General features: G+C 43.5%; 1 protein-coding gene across 1 annotated transcript in view; it reads left to right on the forward strand.

The window, feature by feature from the left end:
- The window catches only part of LOC149457471 (membrane-spanning 4-domains subfamily A member 4A-like), a 57,541-nt gene extending 30,141 nt beyond the window's left edge, over positions 1-27,400 (forward strand). The window contains exons 4-7 of the mRNA XM_089683689.1: positions 662-718; positions 4,799-4,945; positions 6,565-6,684; positions 23,392-27,400. Coding sequence (XP_089539815.1) covers positions 662-718; positions 4,799-4,945; positions 6,565-6,684; positions 23,392-23,580 — 513 coding nt within the window. The 3' untranslated portion in view covers positions 23,581-27,400. The remainder of the gene's footprint in view (positions 1-661; positions 719-4,798; positions 4,946-6,564; positions 6,685-23,391) is intronic.
- The last annotated feature ends 278 nt before the right edge of the window (positions 27,401-27,678 follow it).

The following is a 27,678-nucleotide window of genomic DNA, read 5'->3' on the forward strand; positions in this document are numbered from 1 at the left end:
AGTGGCTGCATATGTGTTCTTCCACTCAGTGACTCTGAAAGTATAGAGACCACAGCGAGTGTTTTCAGAATGAGGATATCAATGATAGGTGCATTTTGATATTTATTTAAATGTATACACCAATCAGCCATAGTTTTACGACCGCCCAGCTAATATTGATTAGATCCCCTTTAGCTGCCAAAACAGCCCTGACCTGAATGGACTCCTCTAGACCTCTTAAGGTACGCTATGGTATCTGGCACTAAGCTGTCAGTAGCAGATCATGTAAGTCCTCATGGATCAGACTTGTTTTCCATTCTTCATTGACTTGAGATCTGGAGAATTTGGAACCCAAGTCAACACCTTGAACTCGTTGTTGTGTTCCCCAAACCATTCTTGAACCATTTTTGCAGTGTGGCAGGGCACATTATCCTGCTGAAAAAGGCCACTGCCATAGGGTTGCCACCTTATTCCTTTAAACTCAAACACATATTAATTACAAAGGTTCTGAGGCTAGTCCATTCTAATGAGATAATCAATGTTCTTTACTTAACCTGTCAGTGATCATAAAGTTATGGCTGATCGGTGTGTGTGTATGTATATATATATATATACAGTATCTGTTTATAGTGCCATACATGTGTATTCTGGACATGTATAATAAAGTTTGTGTTGTCTGCAGTATATCATTTCAGGATCCTTGTCGATAGCAGCGGGGCACAAACGGTCTCCGTGCGAGGTAAGTCCGGTGTTCACCCAACATAGGTATTTATTGACTGAGCTTCCAAAACTTACAATTATCTACTCATCAGACTTACCCTAGAACTGCATTCTGAATACATATGGGGGACTTCATAATGGGGGATTGGACGCAGCACTGAAAATGTCGGTGTCCAATTTGTGTACCTGTCTCTGTCAGTCCCTGGCATTGAGGTCAAACCATCCATACTGGACATTCCTTCCTCAGTGCGCTCCCTCCCTTGTTACTGTGACCGTCTTAGGGCCCTTTCACACGGACGAACCAATCAGGTTCACCTGTCCAATTTTTAGGTGGACTGTATCGGAGTATCTATTGTTCCCTATGGGGAGGCGGACGGTAAATGGACATGGGTCAGTTTACACCCGCCTGCATCCATTTGGTGGAGTCCGCCGTGTGAAGGGACCCTCTTCTCAGGTCCCTCACTGGTGCTCCTGGCCCCTCCCTTCTGCCAAGTGCCCCAAGCAGGCTCGATCCTGAGCCGCTGCCCTGTACATCCATTCACACATACAGCCGTGGCTCGGCCACGCCCCCTCTCTCTCCTCATTAGCTTACTGGCTGTGATTGACAGCTAATGAGGAGGGAGAGTCCCCAGAGAACCAAGGCTCTCATGCACATCACTGGCTTGCGATGGGGCTCAGGTAAGTATTGGGGGGCTGCACACAAAAGATGTGCAAGGAACATCTGAGGAATTAAAATCATTTTTGGGAGAGTTAAATCAGAACTCCTTCAATATTGGACTTACATATATATGTGACGAAAGATGTATTTCTTTTCTGGATCTGGAGATTAGACTTGAAAATGGAAAACTCCTCACTAAGACATATAGGAAACCTACTGCTGCCAATACCCTATTAGAGGCAAGAAGCTACCATCCACGTTCACTGATCTCAGGGATTCCAGTGGGACAGTTTTTGAGATGTCGGAGAAACTGCTCAAACATCAATGATTTTAAAATGGAAGCTCAGGATCTCTATAGAAGATTTAGAGAAAGGGGATATTCCCACTCCCAAATTAGAAATGCTCGGAGACGGGCATATCAAACTGATCGTGAGGATTTATTATCTACCAAAAAGGAAGTGAAGGCTAGATTGAGTGATCAGCCTGTGAGAATGATTACCCAATTTGGAGCTCAATGGCAAGATGTTAAATTAATATTGGAAAAACACTGGAAGATTCTTACTCAATGCCCCAGGTTGAGTAAGATTGTAGGTGAACGTCCCCAGATGGTAGCAAGAAGAGCACCAAATCTTGGTGACCTCCTTATTCATTCAGATTATCAACCATTAAAACAAACAACATGGTTAAAATCACGTACCAAGGGGATGTTTAAATGTGGAAAATGTCAAATCTGCAAATATGTGGATCGCACGGATTCCTTTTATGACTCAGGAAATAACACTCACTATAAGATTCAGAGTCTTATAAACTGTTCCACAGTAAGGGTATTATATATCTTAACCTGTCCCTGTAAAAAGATGTATGTAGGCAAGACTAAAAGACAACTTAAAGTAAGAATTGGTGAACACTTTAGAGACATTAGATCAAATGATCCTGATAGTAACCTTGCCCAACATTACGCTAAATATCATGGAGGTAAACTGGACGGCACTAAAGTAAAAGGTTTCTATGCACTGCACTTCCCACAGAGGAGAGGTGATTTTGATAGAGAACTGCTTAAAAAGGAGAAACATTGGATATATAAACTTGATACACTGTACCCTAAAGGGTTAAATGTGGAATGTGATCTCCAAGTGTTTTTTGGAAAAATAGGTTTATGGGACTATGTACCGGTGTTGGGAATATTAATGAAAATATGGATGATCTTACGATATGAGTTTTTTATATAGCTCTAAACAATGCAAAAGGACTTACTATCTGGTTAAATGTCCCTTAATACCTTCTGTCTCTGAACAATGACCATACCATAGGATGGATGTTAAAAAATTGGGGTATTTCTGTTATTATGACCCTCATGTGAATTTTCAGATTATATTGCCATCTTGTGGTATTTGTTGGTATTTTCTGATAATTGATATTGTCTCCCCCAAAAAACCCGATTCAGTAGATGGAACTGTTGATTCTCTGATTTACTGCCATGTGGCGGTTAGTTGATGGCATTTCTCAGTTTCTCATAATGGCTGGAATTGCGATAAACCTGTGTATATTGGGAATATTAACGTAAATATGGATGACATTACGATATGAGTTTTTTATATAGCTCTAAATAATGCAAAAGGACTCATTGTCTGGTTATATGTCCCTTAATACCTTTCGTCTCTGAACAATAACCATACCATAGGATGGGTGTAAAAAACTGGGGTATTTTTGTTATAATGACCCTCATGTGAATTTTCAGATTATATTGCCATCTTGTGGTATTTGTTGGTATTTTTTGATAATTGATATTGTCTCCCCAAAAACCCGATTCAGTGGATGGAATTGATGATTCTCTGATTTATATCTCCATCTCCTGGTTAAAGTGTGACAAAAGCCCCAACAGACTGGTATATGTAATTTATGACCTTTGATTAATATATGTTTTGGTAAAAATATTAAGCCTCTCCCCTCTCTGTGGACTCCAGCCGCCTGCCTTTTTAATTTTAATTAAGACCAGTAGCTGTGCTAAGTATTTAGCCCCCCCCCCTTGTTTTCTTCCATTAGGAACAACTGCAGGTCACCTCTTTTGCATAAATGGGTGGGTCTTTACCCACTATAAATAGGATATTGAAATGCAGTTGTCCCATTGGTCCTGACGAAGCTGAGTGAGATACGCCCATCGGCGAAACGCGTTGACGTCATACGTCAGATACGTCACTTCCGGTCATGCGCACTAGGTGGAACGCACGCTGACCCATAAGGAGGAAGCCATCTTCACATGCCATGAGGCAAGCGTGAGCAGCACAGGCGCTGAGAGGGGGCTGGAACCCGCGGTATATCGGCGGATGTCAGCGGTGGTTCCTGGGCCTCTGTGGCCGTGTTTGGCAATATCCATGAAGGACATCTCTTTCATTCCCTTTATCCACGGCACAGGTGGTGAGTGGATTGTTACAGGACATTAGATATACGGTCCTCTGTGATCAATATGACCTACATATCTTATTGAGTGCAAGCTCTGTCAGTGACTTCCCACATTATTTGTTTCACTACAGGATGGGGACATTATGGTGCTTTGTGTAGGATACAGGACATACCGCATATAGTTCAACAGGCAGAAGATTCCTTGGGATATGTCTTGCTTTTCCTACAAAGGGTGGTGTGTAGTCCACATACAGTGGTGAAGACACCATTTCAAGCAGAGTGCTGCAATCTGCACCTTTTCTCCCATCCTGGGAATAAATGGGGCTTATTTCCATTCAAGAGCTTTATGACACAGCTGTTCACATTATAGATGAACGGGCCCCAACCACGTGTGCCGGCACAGGAATGTATTGCATCATATATTTGACATTTATGTCTTTTTCCAAACAGGCCTAAGGCTTACTGTTCCCCTCTTCACGCTTATTGTGCTTACTGCATTTCATACATGTGATATACGTATATCCATAGTATAATTTTTGGATTCCCTGTTCGGGATTCACCACTATGATATTGGTGTAAATTCATTATTCTATATTATGGTATACCTATGGTATAATTTTTGGATACACCTCTTTAGGGAAGTGTTTACCTATGTGTTTGTACTACAGAGATATTAGACTCTTGCAGTCACTTTTTCTGTTGCACATACATTTAGACCGGTCTTGATGTCATTTTATATGGTTTTAGGTCTGTGTGTTATTGTCTCATACTGAGGTGATGGTAAACCAGGGCGAATGCCCATATGTCATATTTATATCTGTGTAATAAAGCATAATTTTTGGAAAATTTTCTGAGTGTCACGGTCTGTTCATTATGTAGCCGCTTTTCTGTGAATCTCTTTTCACAAACCCCCCTTTTTGAAAGTATTGGGGGGCTGCACACAAAAGGTTTTTTACTGTTTGAAAGTAAAAAACCTTGAGGCTTTTTCAACCACTTTAACCTGAATCCATTAACCCCAATGTCTGTTTTTTTTTTTTAAAGGTGCAAGGAGCTTTGGCCATGAATATTATTAGTTCACTGGTGTCCTTGGCAGCCATTGGTCTATACTGCACTGATATTGCATATCTTATACATAATTACAATCCTCCGTGTTTTCATCTGTGTGGTATCTACCAAGATGAAGTCTTTGTGAGTATTGACTGAAATACATTGTGTTGTTTTTATGTTTGTAAGTTGTTAGATGATGAACTTTTGGTGAAGTTTCCCTTTAAAGCAGGGGTCTCCAAAATTTCTAAACATAGGGCCAGTTTATTGTTCATCAGAATTTCGGGGGGCCGAACTGTAGCCATAGGGAGTAGAAAATGTCCCGGGATCAGGGGAAGTAAACCACGCATCTTTGGTATTAATGGGAGGAATTGTGCCCCATCATTGGTGTAAGTGGGAGGAATAGTGTCCCATCATTGATGTTAGTGGGAGGAATAGTGCCTCATCATTGGTTTTAGTGGGAGGAATAGTGCCCCATCATTGGTATTAGTGGGAGGAATAGTGCCCCATCATTGGTATTAGTGGGAGGAATAGTGCCCCATCATTGGTGTTAGTGGGAGGAATAGCACCACATCATTGGTATCAGTGGGAGGAATAGTGTCTCATCATTGGTATTAGTGGGAGGAATAGTGTCCCATCATTGGTGTTAGTGGGAGAAATAGTACCCCATCATTGGTATTAGCGGGAGGAATAGTGCTCCATCATTGGTATTAGTGGGAGGAATAGTGCCCCATCGTTGGTGTAAGTGGGAGGAATAGTGCCCCATCGTTGGTGTAAGTGGGAGAAATAGTGCCCCATCATTGGTGTAAGTGGGAGGAATCGTGCCCAATTGTTGGTGTCAGTGGGAGGAATAGTGCCCCATCATTGGTGTAAGTGGGAGGAATTGTGCCCAGTTGTTGGTGTCAGTGGGAGGAATAGTGCCCCATCATTGGTGTCAGTGGGAGGAATAGTGCCCCATCATTGGTGTCAGTGGGAGGAATAGTGCCCCATCATTGGTGTCAGTGGGAAGAATAGTGCCCAGTTGTGTCAGTGGGAGGAATATTGCCCCATCATTTGTGTCAGTTTGAGGAATAGTGTCCTATTGTTGGTGTCATTGGGGTAAAAAAAATAGCCCCATTGTTGGTGTCGTTGGCATGAATAGCGTCCCATCATTGGTGTCAGTGGGAGGAATAGTGTCCTATTGTTGGTGTCATTGGGGAGAATAGAGCCCCATCATTGGTATCAGTGAGAGGAATAGTGCCCCATAGTTGGTGTCAATGGGAGAAATAGTGTCAAAGTGTTAATGTCAGTAGCAGTAATTATGCCCCATTGTTGGTGGGAGGAAAGGAATAGTCTCTTGTATCAGTGGGAGGAAAAATGTCCGGAGGGCCAGGTAAAGGCAAGCAAGGGGCCACATCCAGCTCCTGGGCTGCAGTTTGGAGACCACTGCTTTAAAGCTACCTCCTCCATGTAACCCACATGGATGGGGTAGGGCACTGCACAATTTGCATAAAAAAATCCTGGCCTAGTCCTGCATCCATGTGTTCCTCAGTCTATTTATTTATTTATTTTTTCCATTTTTGTGCCAAGGCTGTTGGAACCCCAGGCAGGCTGAAGAGAAGTATTTTGGTCCTTTATGTAGCTAACACTGAGGGGGTGGGGGGAAATCATTAGGCCAGATTCACACTGTTGTTCTGCCCTACATTACTTAAGTTAACATGCGTTATATCGTTAACATGCATTGCGGTAAAGAGATACATTACGTTTGAATCTTCGTCCTGCAGATTCTCAGGGAGTTGGCCCTTGGCTTTTTGGTCCTTAGCAGCCTTTTGGAGTTTTGCGTATCTGTGTCACTCAGTGTCTTCGGAGGGCGCTCGCTTCAAAATCACTCCACTCTTCCTCAGGTGAGCAATGGTGCGATCCCATTAAATCACAATCACACCACAGTATCTAAACAACATTAAATGGTTTTTCAGATATTTTCTTTATTTAATATGTTTAGAAGTAAAAATAAAATATTGTGTAATAATATTTAATTTTTTCAAACAAACCCAGCAGAGTGGAGATCTTGCCTCCTTGTTAGATGCATCCCTTTGTCTTATTGCTACCTGTTGTAAAATAGCTGTTTACAGAGCTCAATAGTGCAAGCTGACGTTTCCATACACAAGTCAATGGAGTTGATTGAGGATCACTGCACACTACCGTTTTTTTTAAGCTCCTAGAAGCTAACAGTGTTATCCTATGTGTCCATTCACACTATTTTATGCTAGAAGCGTTTTTCAAGCTTCAGTGTTTATGAGCAGAAAAAAGATTGTTTTCCCAAATCGTCTTCCAGGACAGCCCATGAGATATAGGCACCACCTAACAGGAAGGGGAAACACATCACTTTAAAAGGAAGTCCCTTTGCTGAACTGGTTTGTCTTTCCTCCAGATGGAGGAGATCCATCACTTGGAATCTGGGTGAGGGAGGCCTATTTCTCTGGCTATCCTCTTTTCTTCCACCAACTAATTTACCTACCTTCTTCCGCTGGGAGCAGCTAGTAGGATTTACTGCAAGATTACCCTCCAGGACCACTTCTCGGTCTTGGAAGGAGGTAGCTTGGTTCCCTTTCTCCTCCTGTGCTTGGGGAAGGCCATGTCTGGAAGGGACACCCACATTGACAGGAACGAGCATGGGCAGTGTGGGTTCCCAGTCCGGGTTTCTGAGTGCATGCACTGTCTGCACTATAGGACACTTCAGTGGGGACTCACGTGTTAGCTGCCTTGGTTTGTGGCCTGGCTGTGTTCCTGTTTTACCGGATGATGCAAGGGCAATAATCTTGGGTGGGGTGAAGTCCTTTCCAGGCGCCAAAAGCTCTTCTTCCCAGCCTCATTTTTGGCTTGGGGGAAGGACTGGCTGGTGCCTTAATGACGGTTCTTTCCAGCAGAGGCTGTCAGGACACTAAAAGTCGAAGAGCTAATACTGCATTTTGGATTCAGCAATGCAGACTATAGCTCAAGCAGATACAGGCGCCCTTGGCACCAGCAGGACACAGGTAAGCTGGAAGTTGCTGTACCTATTTACTTTCACTTGTGTTTGCTCCTAGGTTTTCACCTAGCCTGTAATCTGTCACCTGGGGCCCCTGGTATTGGGCTTAATGTGACAGGGCACTGTTGGGTTCTCCCTGCTTACAGCAATGCAGGCGGTGCCCGAAGCAGCACAGTTTGTGAGTATGCCCCCCAATCCCCCTCTGCCCCCGGGCTGATCCGGACACGGGGCGGACTCCCACTCCCCAGCTGTAAGGGCTTCTGATAGGGAGTGGGGGGTCCTGATTGATTACATCTCTTGACTGCTTTTTTTAGGATATAGCTCCTGAGAGAGGAGAAGGAATTGGCCAGTGCTTGTAGCATCCTTCACTACAGTGAAAGGAGGAGTTGGCCTCCACCTTACACTCTTTGTGTCTTGGTAGATATGGGATCCCTGCCCAACCAGTGCCAGGATCCCCTACTCCCGAAGCAGCTCAGTTTGCGAGTATGCCCCCCAACCTCCCTCTGCCCCCGGGCTGATCCAGACATGGGGCGGACACTCACTCCCCAGCTGTAAGGGCTTCTGATAGGGAGTGGGGGGGTCCTGATTGATTATCTCTCTTGACTGCATTTCTTAGGATATAGCTCCTGAGAGAGGAGAAGGAATTGGCCAGTGGTTGTAGCATCCTTCTCTACAGTGAAAGGAAGAGTTGGCCTCCACCATCAGATTAAGAAGGGACCCCCTTCGAAATGCGTCAGCCTTACTTTGAGAGCCTGACCAACCAATGCCAGGATCCCCTACTCCTGTGCTGTTGGCTGTAGGGGTTCCTCAGAAGGTGGATCTTGTGGGTGATTTTCTCTGCCTCACTATTCCTTCTCATCTGCATTCGGTCCAACAAAAGGAAATTTTTCCTCTACTTTAAGGGGAGAGGATGATGGTTCTTTCTGTGAGTATAGTTGCTAATTCTCTGGCAGTAAGGGAGCACAGTAGATTACATCTTCAAGGGTTATTGTCTCTAGAAGATGTAGATGTCCTGTTTAGGACTATCTAGTAGGCTTGACATTCATGGAGAAGTGTCTATGTTTTTGCATGCTAGTTATACTAGTTACTAGTCTATGTTTGCATACTAGCACGTATTAGAACTTAAAGTGGTAGTAAACCTACTTTGTTCATTTTTTACCTACAGGTAAGTTTATAGTAAAGCTTATCTATAGGTAAAATGAATATGCACAGTTTAGGAAATATACAGGGTTTTTTAGCTGGCGCATGCGCTCTGAAGGAATGACATTAACCGTGCCATTCCTCCAGAGCACTGTGCCATGGCCTGTAACTCCTGTGTGCATGCACACAGGAAAATACAAAGCAGCATGTCTCCCTAGTGAAACACACACAGCTCATAATGTAAAACACACACAGCACACAGTTAACCCATTGATCCCCCCAGATGTTAACCCCGTCCTGCCAAGTGCCACTAGTACAGCACCAGTGCTTTTTATTAGCACTGATCACTGTAATAGTGTCACTGGAGATGACAATGGCCATTAGTCAGTTCCCACCCAGTGTCAGAATGCCCGCCACAGTTCTGCTTTAAGTCGCTGGTCGCCACCATTACTAGTATAAAAAAAAATATATATATATAAATTCCAGTATATATACATCCATTTGTAGATGCCATAACTTTCACGTAAATCAATTAATATACAATTATTGGGATTTTTTTTTAGCAAAGACATAAAGCAGAATACATTTTGGCCTAAATTTATGACAAAATTTAATTTTTTGGATATGTTTTATAGCAAAAAGCCAAAAATATATATTTATTTTTCAAAATTGTCAGTCTTTTTTGGTTTATAGTGCAAAAAACGCAGAGGTGATCAAATACCACTGATTGAAAGCTTTATTTGTGGGAAAAAAAGGTCACAAATTTAATTTGGGTGCAGTGTAAATCCTCTGAAGGGCAAGGGGTTAATTGTGTCTATGATCTGTTCCCTGGGTGTGGCTGCCTGGCAGGTGCTTGATTTGCCTTCCTACACAGTACAACCTGCAGTCTGTTAACACATCTCAGCTGGCAGAAGTTTCATCTCCATCCATCTCACAGAGCCTTCTATTGCCACTATAATGCAGAGCTTGAGAGGATGAATTGTAAACCTCACAGCTCTTCATGGGGGACTTGTTACCTGGTCTGCTATGTCCTTCACCCACTTGGGATTTGCCCATACAAGCCTCCTATGGGGTTTATCTTTGCCATGCACGTTCTCTGAGTTCTGTCTCAGGGTACAGTTATAGTTTTAGTGCTATTGGTTTTGCATGTGGAGTCGCATTATGTTTTCATGGGGCCCTTATGCCTAGACTCTGTCCAGGACCTGAAGTTGTTCAGGTCCAGGGTTTAGCTATACATCCTGCTGCAGGGTTTCACCTCTGCTTACTGCCACCTGTAACCTCTATAGCAGGGGTCTCCAAACTTTCTAAACAAGGGGCCGGTTTACTGTCTTTCAGAGTTTAGGGGGGCTGGACTGTTGGCCATTGGGAGTAGAAAAGGTCTTGATATCAGTGGGAGGCACATGGCAGGCAGGAAGGATCGCTATGGCGCATGGCAGGCAGGAAGGATCGCTATGGCGCATGGCAGGCAGGAAGGATCGCTATGGCGCATGGCAGGCAGGAAGGATCGCTATGGCGCATGGCAGGCAGGAGGGATCGCTATGGCACATGGAAGGCAGGAAGGATCGCTATGGCACATGGAAGGCAGGAAGGATCGCTATGGCACATGGAAGGCAGGAAGGATCGCTATGGCACATGGAAGGCAGGAAGGATCGCTATGGCACATGGAAGGCAGGAAGGATCGCTATGGCACATGGAAGGCAGGAAGGATCGCTATGGCACATGAAAGGCAGGAAGCATCGCTATGGCACATGGAAGGCAGGAAGCATCGCTATGGCACATGGAAGGCAGGAAGCATCACTATGGCACATGAAAGGCAGCAAGCATCACTATGGCACATGGAAGGTAGGAAGGATCACTATGGCACATAAAAGTCAGGAAGGATCGCTATATTATGTTGAAGGAAGGATTGCTCACCATGTTACAAATGGACGGGAGGATGGATCACTATGTTATAAATGGACGGAAGGATGGATCACTATGTTATAACATGTTCCGGCACTGGGCTCCGGTGGGGGATTCAGCCCAGATTCGCGGGACACCAGGATTTACTTGAAATCTCGGGACTGTTGGGAGTTATGCTTCCACCAGGGGCAGACTGACAACTCATGGGGCCCCCGGACAATAGGGGATCAGGGGGCCTGTGTCTTTGCCCAAACGCAAAAAAGCCTATGAAAAAGGTACCAGGGGCATCTCATGGAGCCCCCTACTGACCCCTCGCCCTCGGGCAGTGCCCGAGTTTCCAAATGGTCAGTCCGCCCCTGGCTTCCACCTTGGATTTTCATGGCTGGGTGGTTGTATTTACTGCCTACACCACTTCTTTCATATTGGATGTTTGTTGATGCATTTGTCAGGGACCTTATGTATATAAATAATTTACTGCACAGCTCTCCTGATGATGGCCTTCAGGTGTGGCAATGCAGCAGAAGAGGCTTGTCTTCATTGTGGCAGAACCAGGGGTCTCCTGCCTGGCATTTAAATGTTATCAGAAGATATTTAACTCTTTAACTTTTTACATGGCTTTGCCTTTACACATATTGTAGTGGGGTTATCCTTTACCGCAATATTAACCTCTCTTATGTATACAGTCTATTGCCAAAGGTATTGGTCGGCCTGCCTTTATATATACATGAACTTTAATGGCATCCCAGTCTTAGTCCGTAGGGTTCAATATTGAGTTGGCCCACCCTTTGCAGCTATAACAGCTTCAACTCTTCTTCAAGTTCCTCACCCCAAACTCGCTCCTCCATGTCTTTATGGACCTTGCTTTGTGCACTGGTGCGCAGTAATGTTGGAACAGGAAGGAGCCATCCCCAAACTTTTCCCACAAAGTCGGAAGCATGAAATTGTCCAAAATGTCTTGGTATGCTGATGCCTTAAGAGTTCCCTTCACTGGAACTAGGGGGCCAAGTCCAACCCCTGAAAAACAACCCCAACATCGTAATCCCCCCTCCACCAAACTTTACACTTGGCACAATGCAGTCAGGAAAGTACCGTTCTCCTAGTAACCACCAAATCCAGACACGTCCATCAGATTGCCAGACAGAGAAGCGTGATTGGTTACTCCAGAGAACACATCTCCACTGCTCTAGAGTCCAGTGGTGGCGTGCTTTACACCACGGCATGCAACGCTTTGCATTGCACTTGGTGATGTAAGACTTGGATGCAGCTGCTCGGCCATGGAAACCCATTCCATGAAGCTCTCTATGCACTGTTGTTGTACTGATCTGAAGGACACACCAAGTTTGGAGGTCTTTAGCTATTGACTCTGCAGACAGTTGGCGACTTCTGCACACCGTGCGCTCCAGCATGACCCCGCTCTGTCATTTTACGTGGCCTACCACTTGGTGGCTGAGTTGCTCTTGTTCCCAGTGGCTTCCACTTTGTTATAATCCCACTAGCAGTTGAGCGTGGAATATTTAGTAGCCAGGAAATGTCACAATGGACTTATTGCACAGGTGACAACCTATCACGGGACCACGCTTGGAGTCACTGAGCTCCTGAGAGCGACCCATTCTTTCACAAATATTTGTAGAAGCAGTCTGCATTCCTAGGGGTTTGATTTTTACACCTGTGGCCATGGAGGTGATTGGAACACCTGAATCACATGACTTGAAGGCCTGGCCCAATACCTTTGGCAATATAGTGTATATGTTCTGATATTACATAGGATTAATACATTTATGAAATGTTTTGTACTGCATGTCTGCTTTTGTTTTTGGTCTGGTGTTGTAGCCAAGCACTCTTTAAGCCCTTGTCAGGGCGTGTGTTGTATGCAGGGATTTGTTTCAGTGGGAACGCAGTTCCAGCACCTCCAGCACTGATCTTATGTAATGACAATGGGAGCTGGAGTGCGCTGGAGGGTCTATTTATGTTGGCAGCTGGGGGATCTATTGTGGCTGGGAAGGGGGGGGGATCTCTTGATGAGGGCGGGGTCTATTGTTGCTGAAGAGTCATTTTGTTGCTGAGAGGGATCTACTGTTGATTGAGGAGTCTGTTGTTGCTGGCTGTTAAGAGATCGGGCAGCACAGTGGCTAAATGGTTAGCACTTCCGCCTGGCAAAACTAGGGTCATTGATTCGAATCCCAACCACAGCACCACCTGCCTGGAGTTTGCATGTTCTCCCTGTGCCTGCGTAGGTTTCCTCTGGGAATTCCGGTTTCCTCCCACACTCCAAAGACATGCTGGAAGGTGAATTGGATCCTGTCTAAATTGGCCCTAGTATGTTTGTATATGTATGAATGTGAGTTAGGGACCTTAGATTGTACACCCCTTGAGGGTTAGGGACTGATGTGAATGTACAATATATATATATGTAAAGCGCTGCATAAATTGACAGCGCTATATAAGTACCTGTTATAAAATAAAATAAATAAAATCTATTGTTTCTGGAGGTGCTTTTGTTGTTGGCAGCAGGGGATCTATTTTACCGATTTTTATGTTATAATTCCATACAAATGACTTAACACCACAAAATGATACAGTACTTGGTGATGTAGGTAGGTAGTCAGTGAAACTAAACGATGATGCTCGTAGGTGGCAGAGACAAGGGGTGACTTGGAAGGGAGGAGTTCTTGCACCTATTCTCTGAGGAAAAAAGCTCTTGGTGTAATGATGTACTTATGTTGCCCATCCCATACCACACTGTTAACCTCTGTCATGTCTTTCTGTCTATAAATAGGGACAGTCCAGCTTTTGCAAAAGATTTGGTCAGTTAAATAATGGCTTCTACAGCTTGGTAACATTTGTTTAGAAGAGTTGTGCAGCCAATTAATACTAGGACCTACAGGGCATTTGTGGTTCTTGTGCTCTTTCGGTGTGATCCATCCTAGACCACAGTTTTAGATCTCTACATGACTTGCTTGTAGTGTATGTGTCATCTATTTGGAACATATAGAGCAGTGGTCTCCAAACTGCTTCCCAAAGGCCAGATGCAGACCTTTGCGTGCTGTTATCCGGCCCTTGGGACACTATTTCATCCACTGATACATAATTCTCCCATCACCTCCCTCACACCAATGATGGGGCACCATTCCTCCCAATGACACAACAATGGGGCCCAATGACCCCACTGATGGGGCAGAATTCCTTCCACTGAAACCAATGATGGGGCACAGTTCCATCCACTGAAACCAATGGTGGGGCACAGTTCCATCTACTGAAACCAATGGTGAGGCACAGTTCCTTCCAATTAAACCAATGATGGGGCACAATACCTCCCATTGACACCAATGATGGGGCACAATTCCTCCCACTGAAACCAATGATGGGGCACAGTTCCTTCCACTGAAACCAATGGTGGGGCACAGTTCCTTCCAATTAAACCAATGATGAGGCACAATTCCTCCCACTGACACCAATGATGGGGCACAATTCCTACCAATGACAGAAACAATGGGGCCCAATGACCCCACTGGGGCCCAATTCCTCCCACTGACACCAAAGATGGGGCATTGTTTTTTTCCCCACTGACATCGAGACCTTTTCTACTCCCAATGGCCACAGTCCAGCCCCCCTACAGTCTGAAGGACAGTAAACTGGCCCTTTTATCTAGAAAGTTTGAGACCCCTGATATAGAGCATGTCCCAGGATTGCTCTGCAGCACTAGTATAATGGTGTAACCGTTAACACTACATCTTTTACATGTGCTTTACTTATGAGCTCTAGCGCACTCTATCTTGTACAACAGTGGTTCCCTCTTCATAGCTTCCTTTACAAATGGGTGGAAATTTGGTTTCTCCAATGTTTTAGGGCATATTATGGCGTGTCTTGTCTTTGCATTGATTTACATAATGTGGAGTGTTGCAGCAAATTTAAATTTACATCCCTAAGTCCATTTTGCATGTCATGCATTGTACTTATGCACTTTGGGTGGTGTCTATCCTGTACCCCAATGTTATACCTCTTCCATGGTTTCATGTGTAGATGGTGTGATAGCTTATATTGCTGCATTATGTAGTGTCTGTCCTTGTGCAACAACAAATGTTTTGTACAGGGATAAAACCATAGTTACATAGTTAGTCTGGCTGAAAAAAGACAAAAGTCCATCCAGTTCAACCATAAGAAAAAAAGTTATAATCCTATACCCACAGTTGACCCAGAGGAAGGCAAAAAAACCCCAGCAAAGCATGATCCACTTTGCTCCTGCAGGGGAAAAAATTCCTTCCTGATCCCCTGAGAGGCAATTCCTGGATCAACTTTACCTATAAATGTTAGTATCCAGTTATATTCTGTGTATCCAAGAAAGAATCCTGGACCAGGGGCGGACTGACAACTCATGGGGCCCCCGGGCAATAGGGGATCATGGGGCTCCTGTGTCCTTGCCCAAACTCAAAAAAGCCTATGAAAAAGATACCAGGGGCATCTCATGAGGCCCCCTACTGACCCCGGGCCCTCAGGCAGTGCCCGAGTTTCCAAATGGTCAGTCTGCCCCTGTCCAGGACTTTTTAAAGCAATCCACTGAGCTGGCCAGAACCAATTCTTGAGGGAGTCTATTCCACATTTTCAAAGCTCTCACTGTGAAGAAACCTTTCCGTGTTTGGAGATTGAATCTCTTTTCCTCCAGACGTAAAGAGTTCCCCCTTGTCCTCTGTGATGACCTCAGAGTGAATAGCTCTACACCGAGTTCACTATATGAACCACTGATGTATTTATACATGGAGATCATATCCCCCCTTATGTATTATACATGGAGATCATATCCCCCCTTATGTATTATACATGGAGATCATATCCCCCCTTATGTATTATACATGGAGATCATATCCCCTCTTATGTATTATACATGGTGATCATATCCCCCCCTTATGTATTTATACATGGTGATCATATCCCCCCTTATGTATTATACATGGAGATCATATCCCCCCCTTAATCTCCTCTTCTCAAGAGAGAATACATTCAGTTCCTCTAATCTTTCCTCAAAGCTGATCTCCTCCATGCCTCGTATCAGTTTGGTTGCCCTTCTCTGTACTTTCTCCAGTTCCCCAGTGTTCTTTTTATGAATTGGTGCCCAAAACTGAACTGCATATTCCAGATGAGGTCTTACTAATGATTTTTAACGGGGTAATATGATATCTCTCTCTCTGGAGTCTATACCTCTCCTAATACAAGAGAGGATTTTGCTCGCTTTAGAACCAGCAGCTTGGCATTGCATGCCATTATTAAGCTTGTGATCTACCAGAACCCCCAGATCCTTCTCCACCATTGACCCCCCCCCCCCAGTTGTACCCCCCCCTAGTATGTATGATGCATGCATATTCTTAGCCCCCAAGTCCATCCCCTTAGATTTATCAACATTAAACCTCATTTGCCACATAGTTGCCCAATTACACAGAGCACTGAGGTCAACTTGTAAGTTGAAGATATCCTGTAAGTCCTCCAAGTCGGATCCTCCTCTATATTGATGTGATTTGAATCAGATATTACAGGAAGATTACCCAGGCAAAGTCGCATGGCATGAAAGTTGCATCACATCGCCACAAAGTCGCCTGGCAAAGTCGTGCAACTATCAGGTCACAGTAGCGTGAACCGAGCCTAACTGATAGTTGATTATATTTTTACTGTTTGTTTATGGTTGTCAGCAGGGCTTTATTTTAGTGGGAATGCAGGAGAACGCAGTTCCAGCACTGAATGTATGTAATAAATGAAAATAGATTATTGTGGCGCCAAATACTGAAAGTGAACTATAAAGTAGGTAGTGTTAATTATTTAACCCCCCAGGGGGTTTTGCAGCTGCCCCTAAAAAGTGAAAGTGACACTTGTATGTGAACTGATAGTGAATAGGTACCTATTCACTATCAGTTTGAATGTATGTGATGGCAAGGGGTGCTGGGGTGCGCTGGAGGGTCTATTGATGTTGGCTGCTGGAGGATCTATTGTTAGGGAGGGGGGAATCTCTTGATGAGGGAGGGGTCTATTGTTGCTGAAGAGTCAATTGTTGCTGGTAGAGATCTACTCCACTGTTTTGTTACTGGCAGCAGGGGATCTACTCCACTGCTTTTTATGTTATCATTAGCAAATTCCATATAAATTACTTAACACCACAAAATGATTTTTGGTTCTGTAATCACTAAAAGGGGTGGTACTGGTCGGTGGATAGGTGGTGGAAACAAAGGATTGTGCTTGTAGGTGGGTGGGGGGCAGAGACAAGGGGTGACTTAGAAGGGGGGAGTTTCTGCACCCATTTTCTGAGAACAAAAAAACCTGGTTGTGACTTTATGCACCACTATACTCCCCCCACAAAAAAGGGTGCATTTGGAGGCTTGTTTTAGTGGATTTTTGGCAATCCCTAATATTCCTGAAGTACTGTAGTTATGTTAGCATTTCAGGCCAACACCTTGCTGCTTAGTCTTTTCAAGTGGCAGTAGGTGCACAGTATCTAGGGGTATCAGCATTGTCCCCATATAACAAATTTGGTGTGCATAGCTTGTTGTTCTTACATAATAGAGATTAGCATGGATCTCTGAATGATAATGTACAGTATCTCCCAGAAGTGAGTCCCCCCTCACATTTTTGTAAATATTTGATTCTATCTTTTCAGGTGACAACACTGAAGAAATGACACTTTGCTACAATGTGACGTAGTCAGTGTACAGCTTGTATAAGATGTAAATATGCTGTCCCCTCAAAATAACTCAACACACAGCCATTAATCACATAAATGAGCACTCAAAAGAAGTGATCCAGTAGTACATAAATGTATAAATGAAAATATATTGAACATGAAAAGTGAAAGCTGAGTGTGTAGTCCAAAGAAAGTCCGAAAGCTACTTCTTATCCACCAAGGGATTCTTCCAAATCTTCAAACTAAATCACCATGTAAAGACTGAGAATGCTGTTCCCCCTATCGGGTATACACTCACCAGCAAATGTTGCCCCCCACTCTCATGGTTGGCTAAAGAGGCTCAATCAATATCTCCTGGTGGGCTGACGGATCAATCAGTGCCAGTATCCATCTTCTCCTCCATTTTTATAATCGCCTATCCCCAAAAGGTCGACAATGATTCGTAAAATAATGGGAGTCCAAAAATAGTGGCACTTAGAGTAACAGAGGAGCCTCCCCCTCCATTCAATACTCCACACTCGGACCAAATGACCATGTAAGAGAAAACGAGAAAAGCCCCAATGGTGCAGTACAAAACACAAAACTTTATTGCCACAAATAGACTGCCACTTACAGGATAAATAAAATTAAACACCCAAAGATGTTGCACTAGGTGTGCACATTAGTGTAAACTTAGCCAGTGCTCTCACCACTGCTGGATACTCCGTCTCTGATGCTCCCGCGTCACTTCTGGTTCCAGTCACGTCACTTCCAGTCGCCACACAGGCTCGCCCGGACGCATTTCGTCATATCTGACTTACTCATAGGGGTCCCAAACCATAACACTCCCACCACCATGCTTGACTGTAGGCAAGACACACTAGTATTTGTACTCCTCACCTGGTTGCCGCCACACACGCTTGACACCATCTGAACCAAACCAGTTTATCTTGGTGTCATCAGACCACAGGACATGGCTCCAGTAATCCATGTCTTTAGTCTGCTTGTCTTCAGTAAACTGTTTGCGGGCATTCTTATGCATCATCTTTAGAAGAGGCTTCCTTCTAGGATGACAGTCATGCAGACCAATTTGATGCAGTGTGCGGTTTATGGTCTGAGCACTGACAGGTTGACCCCCCCACCCCTTCAACCTCTGTACAAATGCTGGCAGCACTCATACGTCTATTTCCCAAAGACAACCTCTGGATATGATGTTGAGCACGTGCACTCAACTTCTTTGGTCAACCATGGCGAGGCCTGTTCTGAGTGGAACCTGTCCTGTTAAACTGCTGTATGGTCTTGGCCCAATTTGGGCATTTTAACTTAGGGGTGGAGTCACTTTTGTTGCCAGCGGTTTAGACATTAATGGCTGTGTGTTGAGTTATTTTGAGGGGACTGCAAATTTACACTGTTATACAAGCTGTACACTCAATATTTACAAAAATGTGAGGGGTGTACTCACTTCTGTGAAATACTGTATGTCTCAAGGCACTGGTCTTGTAATGATGTAGGTGGTGGAAAGTCATTAGACGTATGCTTTTGCAGCAGATCCTTATGTGCCTATATTCTATAAAGGGTGGTGTTTTTATATCTCCCCATAGTTCAGACCTAGTCATTCCATGTAGGGTCTGTTGGGTCTAGTCCAGGTCTGACAGCTCATGGGGCCCCCGGGAATCAGGGGATCCCCTGTGTCCTTGCCCAAACTCAAAAACGCCTATGAAAAAGGTACCAGGGGCATCTCATGGGGCCCCCTACTGACCCCGGGCCCTCGGGCAGTGCTCGAGTTTCTTAATGGTCAGTCCGCCCCTGGTCTAGTCTTTTTCCTTTGCTGTCAAGTCTTCACGTACAGTGTTCTTCAATTGCCCTGTTTGTTTGCCCACATGAGTTTTAGGGGCATTCATCTGTCCTTAGTTGACCAAAGGCCTCACTAGAGCTGGCTTTTTTATTATGATTATTTTTTTGGAATCAGTCCTGCATAACGTTAAGCTTTTATTTCCTAATATGGTTTGGAGTTTTCCTTGCAACCAGGTCCCCTTCCTTGGCTTTCCTCTCTATTGAGAATTTTAATATAACTGGGCCCACCATATCTATGATATTTATGGTGATCCCGAGGATGGTAAAGATCTTTGGGGTTTTAATGACTCTCCCTAATCTAGTAAATTCTTGCTAATCATCTCATGGGCTGTCCTGGAAGACGATTATGGGAAAACCGGAGTTGGACTCTATTTCCAGGAGTCTTCCAGGACAGCCGGGTTCCAACCCTTGTATTATGTTTTTTTCTGTTTCTATGTTATAATCAAGTTTCATCCTTCGGTTCTTGTTTAAAACCGACCAGTTCAGCAGAGGGACTTCCTTTTTAAAGTGTATTTGGTGATGTGTTTCCTGTTCCTGTTGGAGGAGGTGCCTATATCTCATGGGCTGTCCTGGAGGACTCCTGAAAATAGAGTTACCACTAAGTCTAACTCCAGTTTTTTTAGTTATTGGGAGCGTTTTCTTGGCAGAAAATAAATGCTGAACGCTACTACAGTAAATGCTTCTAAACGTTTCTAAACACTAACAGGTTTTTTGAGCATTTTTATTTTTTTGTATGTACTGTAAAAACGCTAATAAAACTTTAACGCTCCTAAACGCTACTACAAGCTGGTACAAAAACGCTATTTTCAGCATTCTTCATCCAGCGTTTTTTTTTTTGCACAGAGCCTTTATAAAGACTGATAGTGTTTACTCCTTAAGGGAAGTTGCACTTTGAAAGTTAAATTTCCCCAGAGCTTAGTGAATGAGGTGAAGTGCAGATGAATTCCATCATCCAATCATGTGCAAGCAAAAATGCTGGTTTTTTTTGGTTGTTGTTTTTTATAGTTTTCCACCCCCCTCCCTCTCTTACAGATGGAAATTAATTTTGTAAAGTTCTTAATTTCTGTTGCAAAGCCTAGAGGTTTCCTCAACCCTCTGCATGTGCTCAGATGTGCCACAGGGCTCAAATCTTAAAAGATCCCTGTTTACCCCGGTCATCTGCACACGAGCAGTGTTTCCCACGCACGTGCACAGACTGCTAGCAGGGAAGTGCAAATGCTTCCTTGCCTTTGCGCGTTCATCTGCACATGCACCATAATGGAGACACTGAAGTGGGGAGGCGGACCAAAGTGCGGCTTTAAGAACAGAAACGAGTAGGACTGTTTTTCTCAACAAAAGTGGAGTTACTCCTTAGAAACTAAGAAAAGAGAATTTACAGGCGCATACAGGAAATTAAAACATCTTGATTTTTTTTTTTAGTGACTTCAATTTTTAGAATATTCAGGGCCAGTTCACACTACATGCATTCCAGTTGCTTTTTTTCTGCATTCAAAACACACAGAAAGTAATCCCAAGGGGTTCACATACTTTTTCTTGCAACTGTGTATGGTTGTTGTTGTCATAGTTCACATCATTGCTTACAGTTCCAGTGCGTTCCGGTTGCAGAAAAAAAAAGTAGAACACGGTGCATCTTTTCTGCACAGAACTGTACTGAAACACAGTAAAGCGCATCGGAACGCACTGGAAAGCACCAAAGCGCACCAAAAAATGCACTGGAACACATATGTCCCTATTTCAATTTAAGAAAAAGAGAGGGGAAAAAATGAACTGGAATGCCTAAAAAATGCACTGAAACGCATTAAAAATGCGGCTTTAAGAACAGAAATGGGTAGGACTGTTTTTTCTCAACAAAAGTGGAGTTACTCCTTAGGAATTTACTGGCGTATACAGGAAATGAAAATATCTTGATTTTTTTTTTTAGTGACACTTTTTAGAACATTTAGGGCCAGTTCACACTACATGCATTTCAATAGCTTTTTTCTGCTTCTAAAACGCACAGAACGTAGGTTATATGATTGTTAATGTCATAGTTCACATCAGTGTTTGCAGTTCCAGTGCGTTCCGATTGCAGTTCAATTTAAATAGGGACGTGTGTTCCAGTGCATTTTTTTTGGTACGTTTTGGTGCTTTCCAGTGTCACAGAAATAATCAAGATGTTTTAATTTCCTGTATACGCCTGTAAATTCTCTTTTCTTAGTTTCTAAGGAGTAACTCCACTTTTGTTGAGAAAAACAGTCCTACCCGTTTCTGTTCTTAAAGCCGCACTTCAGTCCGCCTCCCCACTCCGGTGTCTCCATTATGGTGCATATGCAGATGAATGCGAAAAAATGAACTGGAATGCCTAAAAATGCACTGGAGCGCATCAAAAATGTGTAAAAAACATGTAAAAAACGTGCATACAGAAATGCATCCAGAACGCATCTGGATTTTGTATTTTTTTTTATATAGATATATATTCACTTGAGTTCCAGCAGCGCAGCCATGCATCGCTGGACTTTCAGTGGTTATAACGGGATGATTCCTGCAGCCGGTACCAATTTTTAGAGTCGGCAGTCGTCTCGATCGCTATTACAAGCACCGCCGCCTTCTGCCGCTTGCTCTGGATCTCCTGTGCCTCCTGGAGACCCGGGCGACCAGCTTGCACGTCCACGGCTGGTTGGAGAGCCGAACAAAGTCGAAATCAGCTTTGGTCGGCTCCCCGCTATGGCAACCCGGAAGCGAGTACCTGTCATCACTTTCGGTTTACCTGGATGCAACAGCGCCATTTTTAAAAACTCAAAACCATTCGAAAACATCGATCTTGGTGTTTTGAATGCTTTTAAAGGCAGAGGTGTTACAAGGATGTTTGCATTCCTTGTGACAGCAATAAAAGTGCTGGAAAAATTAAAGCAAGAGTATAAACATAATAAAATAAATGAAAAAATTTTTTGAATGGAGGAGGGATTTGGGGTCTTATTGACACCAGATCCCTCCATAAACAGTACCTGTCACGTGCCTATTGCTGCCTATTGCTTTTTGTTTTGTTTTTTTTTCTAAGAGAAGTGTCACAAGGATGTTTGCATTTCTTGTGACAGCAATAAAAGTGCTAAAAACAAATTAAAGCAAGAGTGTAAATATAATAAAATAAATTAATAAATGTTTTGAATGCTTTTAAAGGCAAAGGAGGGATTTAGGGTCTTATTGACACTAGATCCCTCCATAAAGAGTACCTGTCATGTGCCTATTGTTGTCACAAGGGATGTTTTTTTTTTTTCTAACAGAAGTGTTACAAGGATGTTTACATTCCTTGTGACAGCATTAAACGTGCTTAAACAAACTAAAGCAAGAGTATAAATATAACAAAATAAATTAATAACCCAAAAAATTAAATTGACCCTGTAGCCCTGCGTTCACGCACAAAGGTGAGCACATGAGTCGGTCCCGCATGCAAGTAAACAGTAATCGTCCCACACATGTAAGGTATCACCGCGAAAATCAGATCATGAGCAGTATCTCTAGCACTAGACCTCTTCTGTAAATCCAAATGGTAATCTGTAAAGGCTTTTAAAGCATCGCCTATAGATAGTAAACTTTACATTGTTTGTCATGTGCAAAGTGTGACATGTTTGGTATCTATTTACTTGGCGTAACTGCATCTTTTATATTTTACAAAACATTGGATTGTGTATTTTGCTTTTTTACATTAAACAACAAAAAAAGTATACATTTTCCCAAAAAATTGCATTTGAAAAACTACTGCACAAATACAGTGTGACATAGAAAAATTGCAAAACCCACCAATTTATACTACAGGGCCTCTGCTTTAAAAATAATATAATGTTTGGGGGTTCTAAGACATTTTCTAGCAAAAAATACTGATTATTACATGTAAACAAAAAGTGCCAGAAATGGCTTGGTCACATTGGCTACATATATATATATATATATATATATATATATATATATATCATAATTAAAAAAAAGATGATAAAATGGACCAGAGCCCATTATAATTTATGTTTTAATTAAATGCCAGCATTGAATACTCTATATCTCTTTTTTTTTTAGGTGATTGTAATATCAAATGATTACCAGAACCCTGCAGCAATGGCAGTTGGAAACCAAAATCTTGCAGGAGGAGGAAAGTACATAATGCCAGTGTCTTGTCCAGAAATGAATGCAGCTTCTCCATCACCTGACTACATCCCCAGCAATAACAATAGGAATGCTGTCTACCCTGCCCTGGGTCAGCTGTAAAAACTTCACTCTCACAAGGGCCTTTTTTGGAGACTCTGTCCCTTCTGCCCACCCAAACCCCTCTGTCCTCTACACCTTGGGTTCAAACTGGCGGCCCACCAGCGGTTGCCAAACTACAAGTCCCATGAGGCATTGCAAGATTGACAGTTACAAGCATGACTCCCAAAGACAAGAGATGGGACTTGTAGTTTGGCAACAGCTGGAGGGCTGCCAGTTTGACACCCCTGCTCTACACCCTTTCCTTTTCAGATGTGATGTATGGCTGTGTATAAATTTCACAATGTATAATACTCTTTCTTTATTTATTATGTTCAAGACTTACATTTTTGTCAAACTGTGGTCAACTAAATATCATATATTACATGCTAATTATCAAATGTTTACCAGGCTATCCCTAACTGCTTTTACATAGGTACACAGGTTGAAAAAAAGACACAGGTCCATCCAGTTTAACTACACCAATCAGCCATAACTTTATGACCACCCATAGGTCCCTCTTTTGCAGGCCAAACAGCCCTGACTCATTGAGGCCTGGTTGCAACTAGACCTCTGAAGGTATGCTCCAGCACCAAGTCAGTAGCAGATCCTTTAAGTCCTGTAAGTTTTTAGGTGAGGCCTCCATGGGTTGGACTTGTTTTATCAGCACATCCCACAAATGCTTGCTTGGATCGAGATCTGGAGAATTTGGAGGCTAAGTCAACACCTCAAACTCGTTGTTGTGTTCCTCAAACCATTCTTGAACCATTCTTGAACCAGTGTGGCAGGATGTATTATTCTTCTGAAAGAGGCCACTGCCATCAGGGAATACCATTTCCATGAAAGGATGGACTTGGTCAGCAACAATGTTTAGGCAGGTGGTATGTGTCAAGTCACATCCATATGAATGTCAGGACCTGAGGTTGCCTCCACTGGCCTGCCTTCTTCCCACACTACATTGTGGTGCCATCTCTTCCCCAGGTTAGTGACTCACACACCCGGCCATCCACATGATGTAAAAGAAAATGTAAAAGAAAATGTGATTCATCAGACTAGGCCACTTTCTTCCATTGCTCTATGGTCCAGTCCTGATCTTCACGTGTCCATTGTAGGTGCTTTTCACTGTGGACACGGATCAGCATGGACAACCTAACCACTCTGCATCTACACAGCGAACTGCAATGGCCATTTTTTTTTTTTTGCTTTCAACAGATCAACTTCAGGGACAACATGTTTTCTTGCTGCCAAATATATCCCACCGACATTCAGATGCCATTGTCATGAGATAGTCAATGTTATTCACTTAACCTGTCAGTGATCATAATGTTATGGCAGATTGGGGTGTACCCGTGCATTAGGCATTACTAAACAAAGATATTTTTTCAGGATATTTTCCCTTTAAAGCAGAACTCTGGTCAAAACTTGTATGTTCCCATGCAATGGGGCTGTGCCCGCACTGCAGGGGTTAACTGCTCATTTTGTCCAGGGGCTCAGGGAAAAGTTGTACTTACCCATTCCTCCAATCCTCTGGAAAACTGCACTCCCCCATGTCCAGCGGTGGACTGTTCCTGCCCCCCTCACATCCAGAGTCGGTCTTTGGTTAGATGACGTCAGGAACAGCCCATTCACAAGATTGTTAGCATGCAGGGGGGGGGGGCAGGTGCGGTGAGGACCAGTCTTGCACTCAGAGGATCAGTGGATTAGGTAAGTATATCTTTGCTTTCTGAGCACTGAGACAAAACAAGCATTTAACCCATGCAGTGCGGGCACAGCCCCACTGCATGGGAAAATGATAAATTTGCCCGAAATTCTTCTCTAACCACTTCCTTACTGTGCTATAGCCGAATTACGGCTACAGCACGGTCGTTCAGTTCTGGGAGGGCATCACAGAATGCACCCCCAGCGGCGTCTGTGATTGCTGTGTCAAAGCTGATCACATGACTTGGTAAAAGGCCAATCACAGCTGATCACCATGCAAATACACTTACTGGTTATCGGCAGTACTTTCCTCATGCTTCCATAGCACAATAACTGGAAACTGTCGAAGGAGACATCTGCACTGATTATCAACGCCCTGATTGTCAGTGCAGACCCAACAATGCTGTCCATCAGTGCTGCCAATCCGTGCTGCCAGTCAGTGCAATCAGTCAGTCATTGCTGCCAGTCAGTGCCCTTCAGTGCTGCCTATTAGCACCCATCAGTGCAGCATAATCAGTGCCTCCGCCTCAACAGTGCCCATCAGTGCTGCCTTTTAGTGCCGCCTCATCAGTGCTGCCTATCAGTGCCTATCAGTGCTGCCTATAAGTGCCCATCAGTGCTGCCTATGAGTGCAACCTCATCAATGCACACCAGTGAAGGAGAAAAATTTACCTGTTTGCAACATTTTATAATAGAAACAAAGAAAACCCTTTTTTCCCAAAGTTTTTGCTCTTTTTTTTAATTTATAGTGCAAAAAAAAACACCCAGTCGTGATTAAATATCACCAAAAGAAAGCTCTATTTGATTGAAAAAAAAATTATAAAAATGTCATATGGGTACAGTGTTGCATGACCACGCAATTGTCATTCAAAGTGTGATGGCTCTGAAAGCTGAAACTTGGCCTGGGCAGGAAAGGGGTGAAAGTGCCCTGTAGGCTTGTGGTTAAATGATTCACTCCCTGCCTGAGGTTTAAATATAAAGACTTAACTCCAATTGAACATTGTATGGTAAAGGAATGCTTGGGAGGGCTTTAAATTGCAGTGACATATTATATTGCAGTGACATATTATATTGCAGTGACACTGGAGAAGGGTTTGGATAAAAATTCCCTCTGAAAGCTAACAGCTTCTTGCAAACCCTGACATGTAATACTCTATTTAAACACTAGAGGGCAGTGCCCAACTACCTTATGTAACATGTCTACCATATGGCGTTTTACCCTGAACAGACAATGTGCTCAGCATGCAAAGTATCTGGACATCACACCTGTAGGTGCCTCCACCACTCTACTTCCTAATGCCCTTTGGAACCAAATCAGTTCTCAGCTGAGACCTTAGTTTGGTGGATTTTTGGGGCAGGACAGAAAGCTTTCATTGCCTATTTCAGCACAGGGACGCCTGTAATTTCCTGTTGCGACTACAGCAGCATGAGTCTGGTTAAGGGAAGGGTTGAGGACAGTGTTGGGGTCAGATGTTCAGACTGGAGTTAGCAGAAGAGGGTTAAATGTTGGGTTAAATTGGCTGAAAACATCAGACATGAAATATGAACAAATCATATCCCTCTAAAGTGTGTACTTGTCTCAATCCAGAGCACTAAGTGTCATTTCTGTCTGCTGCCTCGTTCCTCTGCTATCAGAATGAATCACTTCTGACAAGGTTTCCTGACACCAAGAGAAAAATGGTGACGGGAGGGATCTCCAGCAGATTGGCAGCCTCAGCTCTGCTCCTGTGTGCTGTGTGGAGGAGGGTGTGTCTTTTCCCTCCAATCAGCTCTCCTCACTGAGCTCTGCGGTGTGTAACTTCAGCTCTCCGCCCCCTTTTTTCATAACTCTCAGACAAGCTTTATAAATTCAGCACTTTAAATAGATGTAGAGAAGAGAAGACTGCTGGTAGAGAGGTACACCTCATGTAGGGGGATTTGTTATATCTCTCTGTACCAACTGAGGCTATTCATTTCACTGGGTATATGGAAGGGTTTACAACCACTTTGTTTTAGGGCCCATTTAGATATTTGTATGTTTGTAGAAGTACGAACATGCGTTAAGAAGGTGTGTTGTCATTCCTCTATGTGTGTTTCCAGTGTGCTCAGTTTCAATGCATTTTTCTGTTTAGGTTTTGGAGTGAATAAAGTTGATAGATATCACCAAGACTTGTTAATATCTGTTGCTAATGCATCAAATACGTTACACGCGCTTTGCCAATTGACTTTACTATGGGCCTCCCAAGGCACCAAAACACAGAAAAAACATTCCAATCCCTAAACACAGAGCATCCAGGAATTTTTTAAAGCAAGAGTCTTGGGGTGCTTTGGGTTCAGGAATCCTCTACCACGTTGAGATATACGCTAAACTGACTATCATACAATGTTCTCAGGGTTCAAGATGTCTGGGCATGACATGTACGGGTTCCTGTCCAGGAATCTTGG

The sequence above is a fragment of the Staurois parvus genome, unplaced genomic scaffold (assembly GCF_062004578.1).
Source record: "Staurois parvus isolate SC_StPar_1 unplaced genomic scaffold, SC_StPar_1.0 ptg000320l, whole genome shotgun sequence".
Taxonomy (NCBI): Eukaryota; Metazoa; Chordata; class Amphibia; order Anura; family Ranidae; genus Staurois; species Staurois parvus.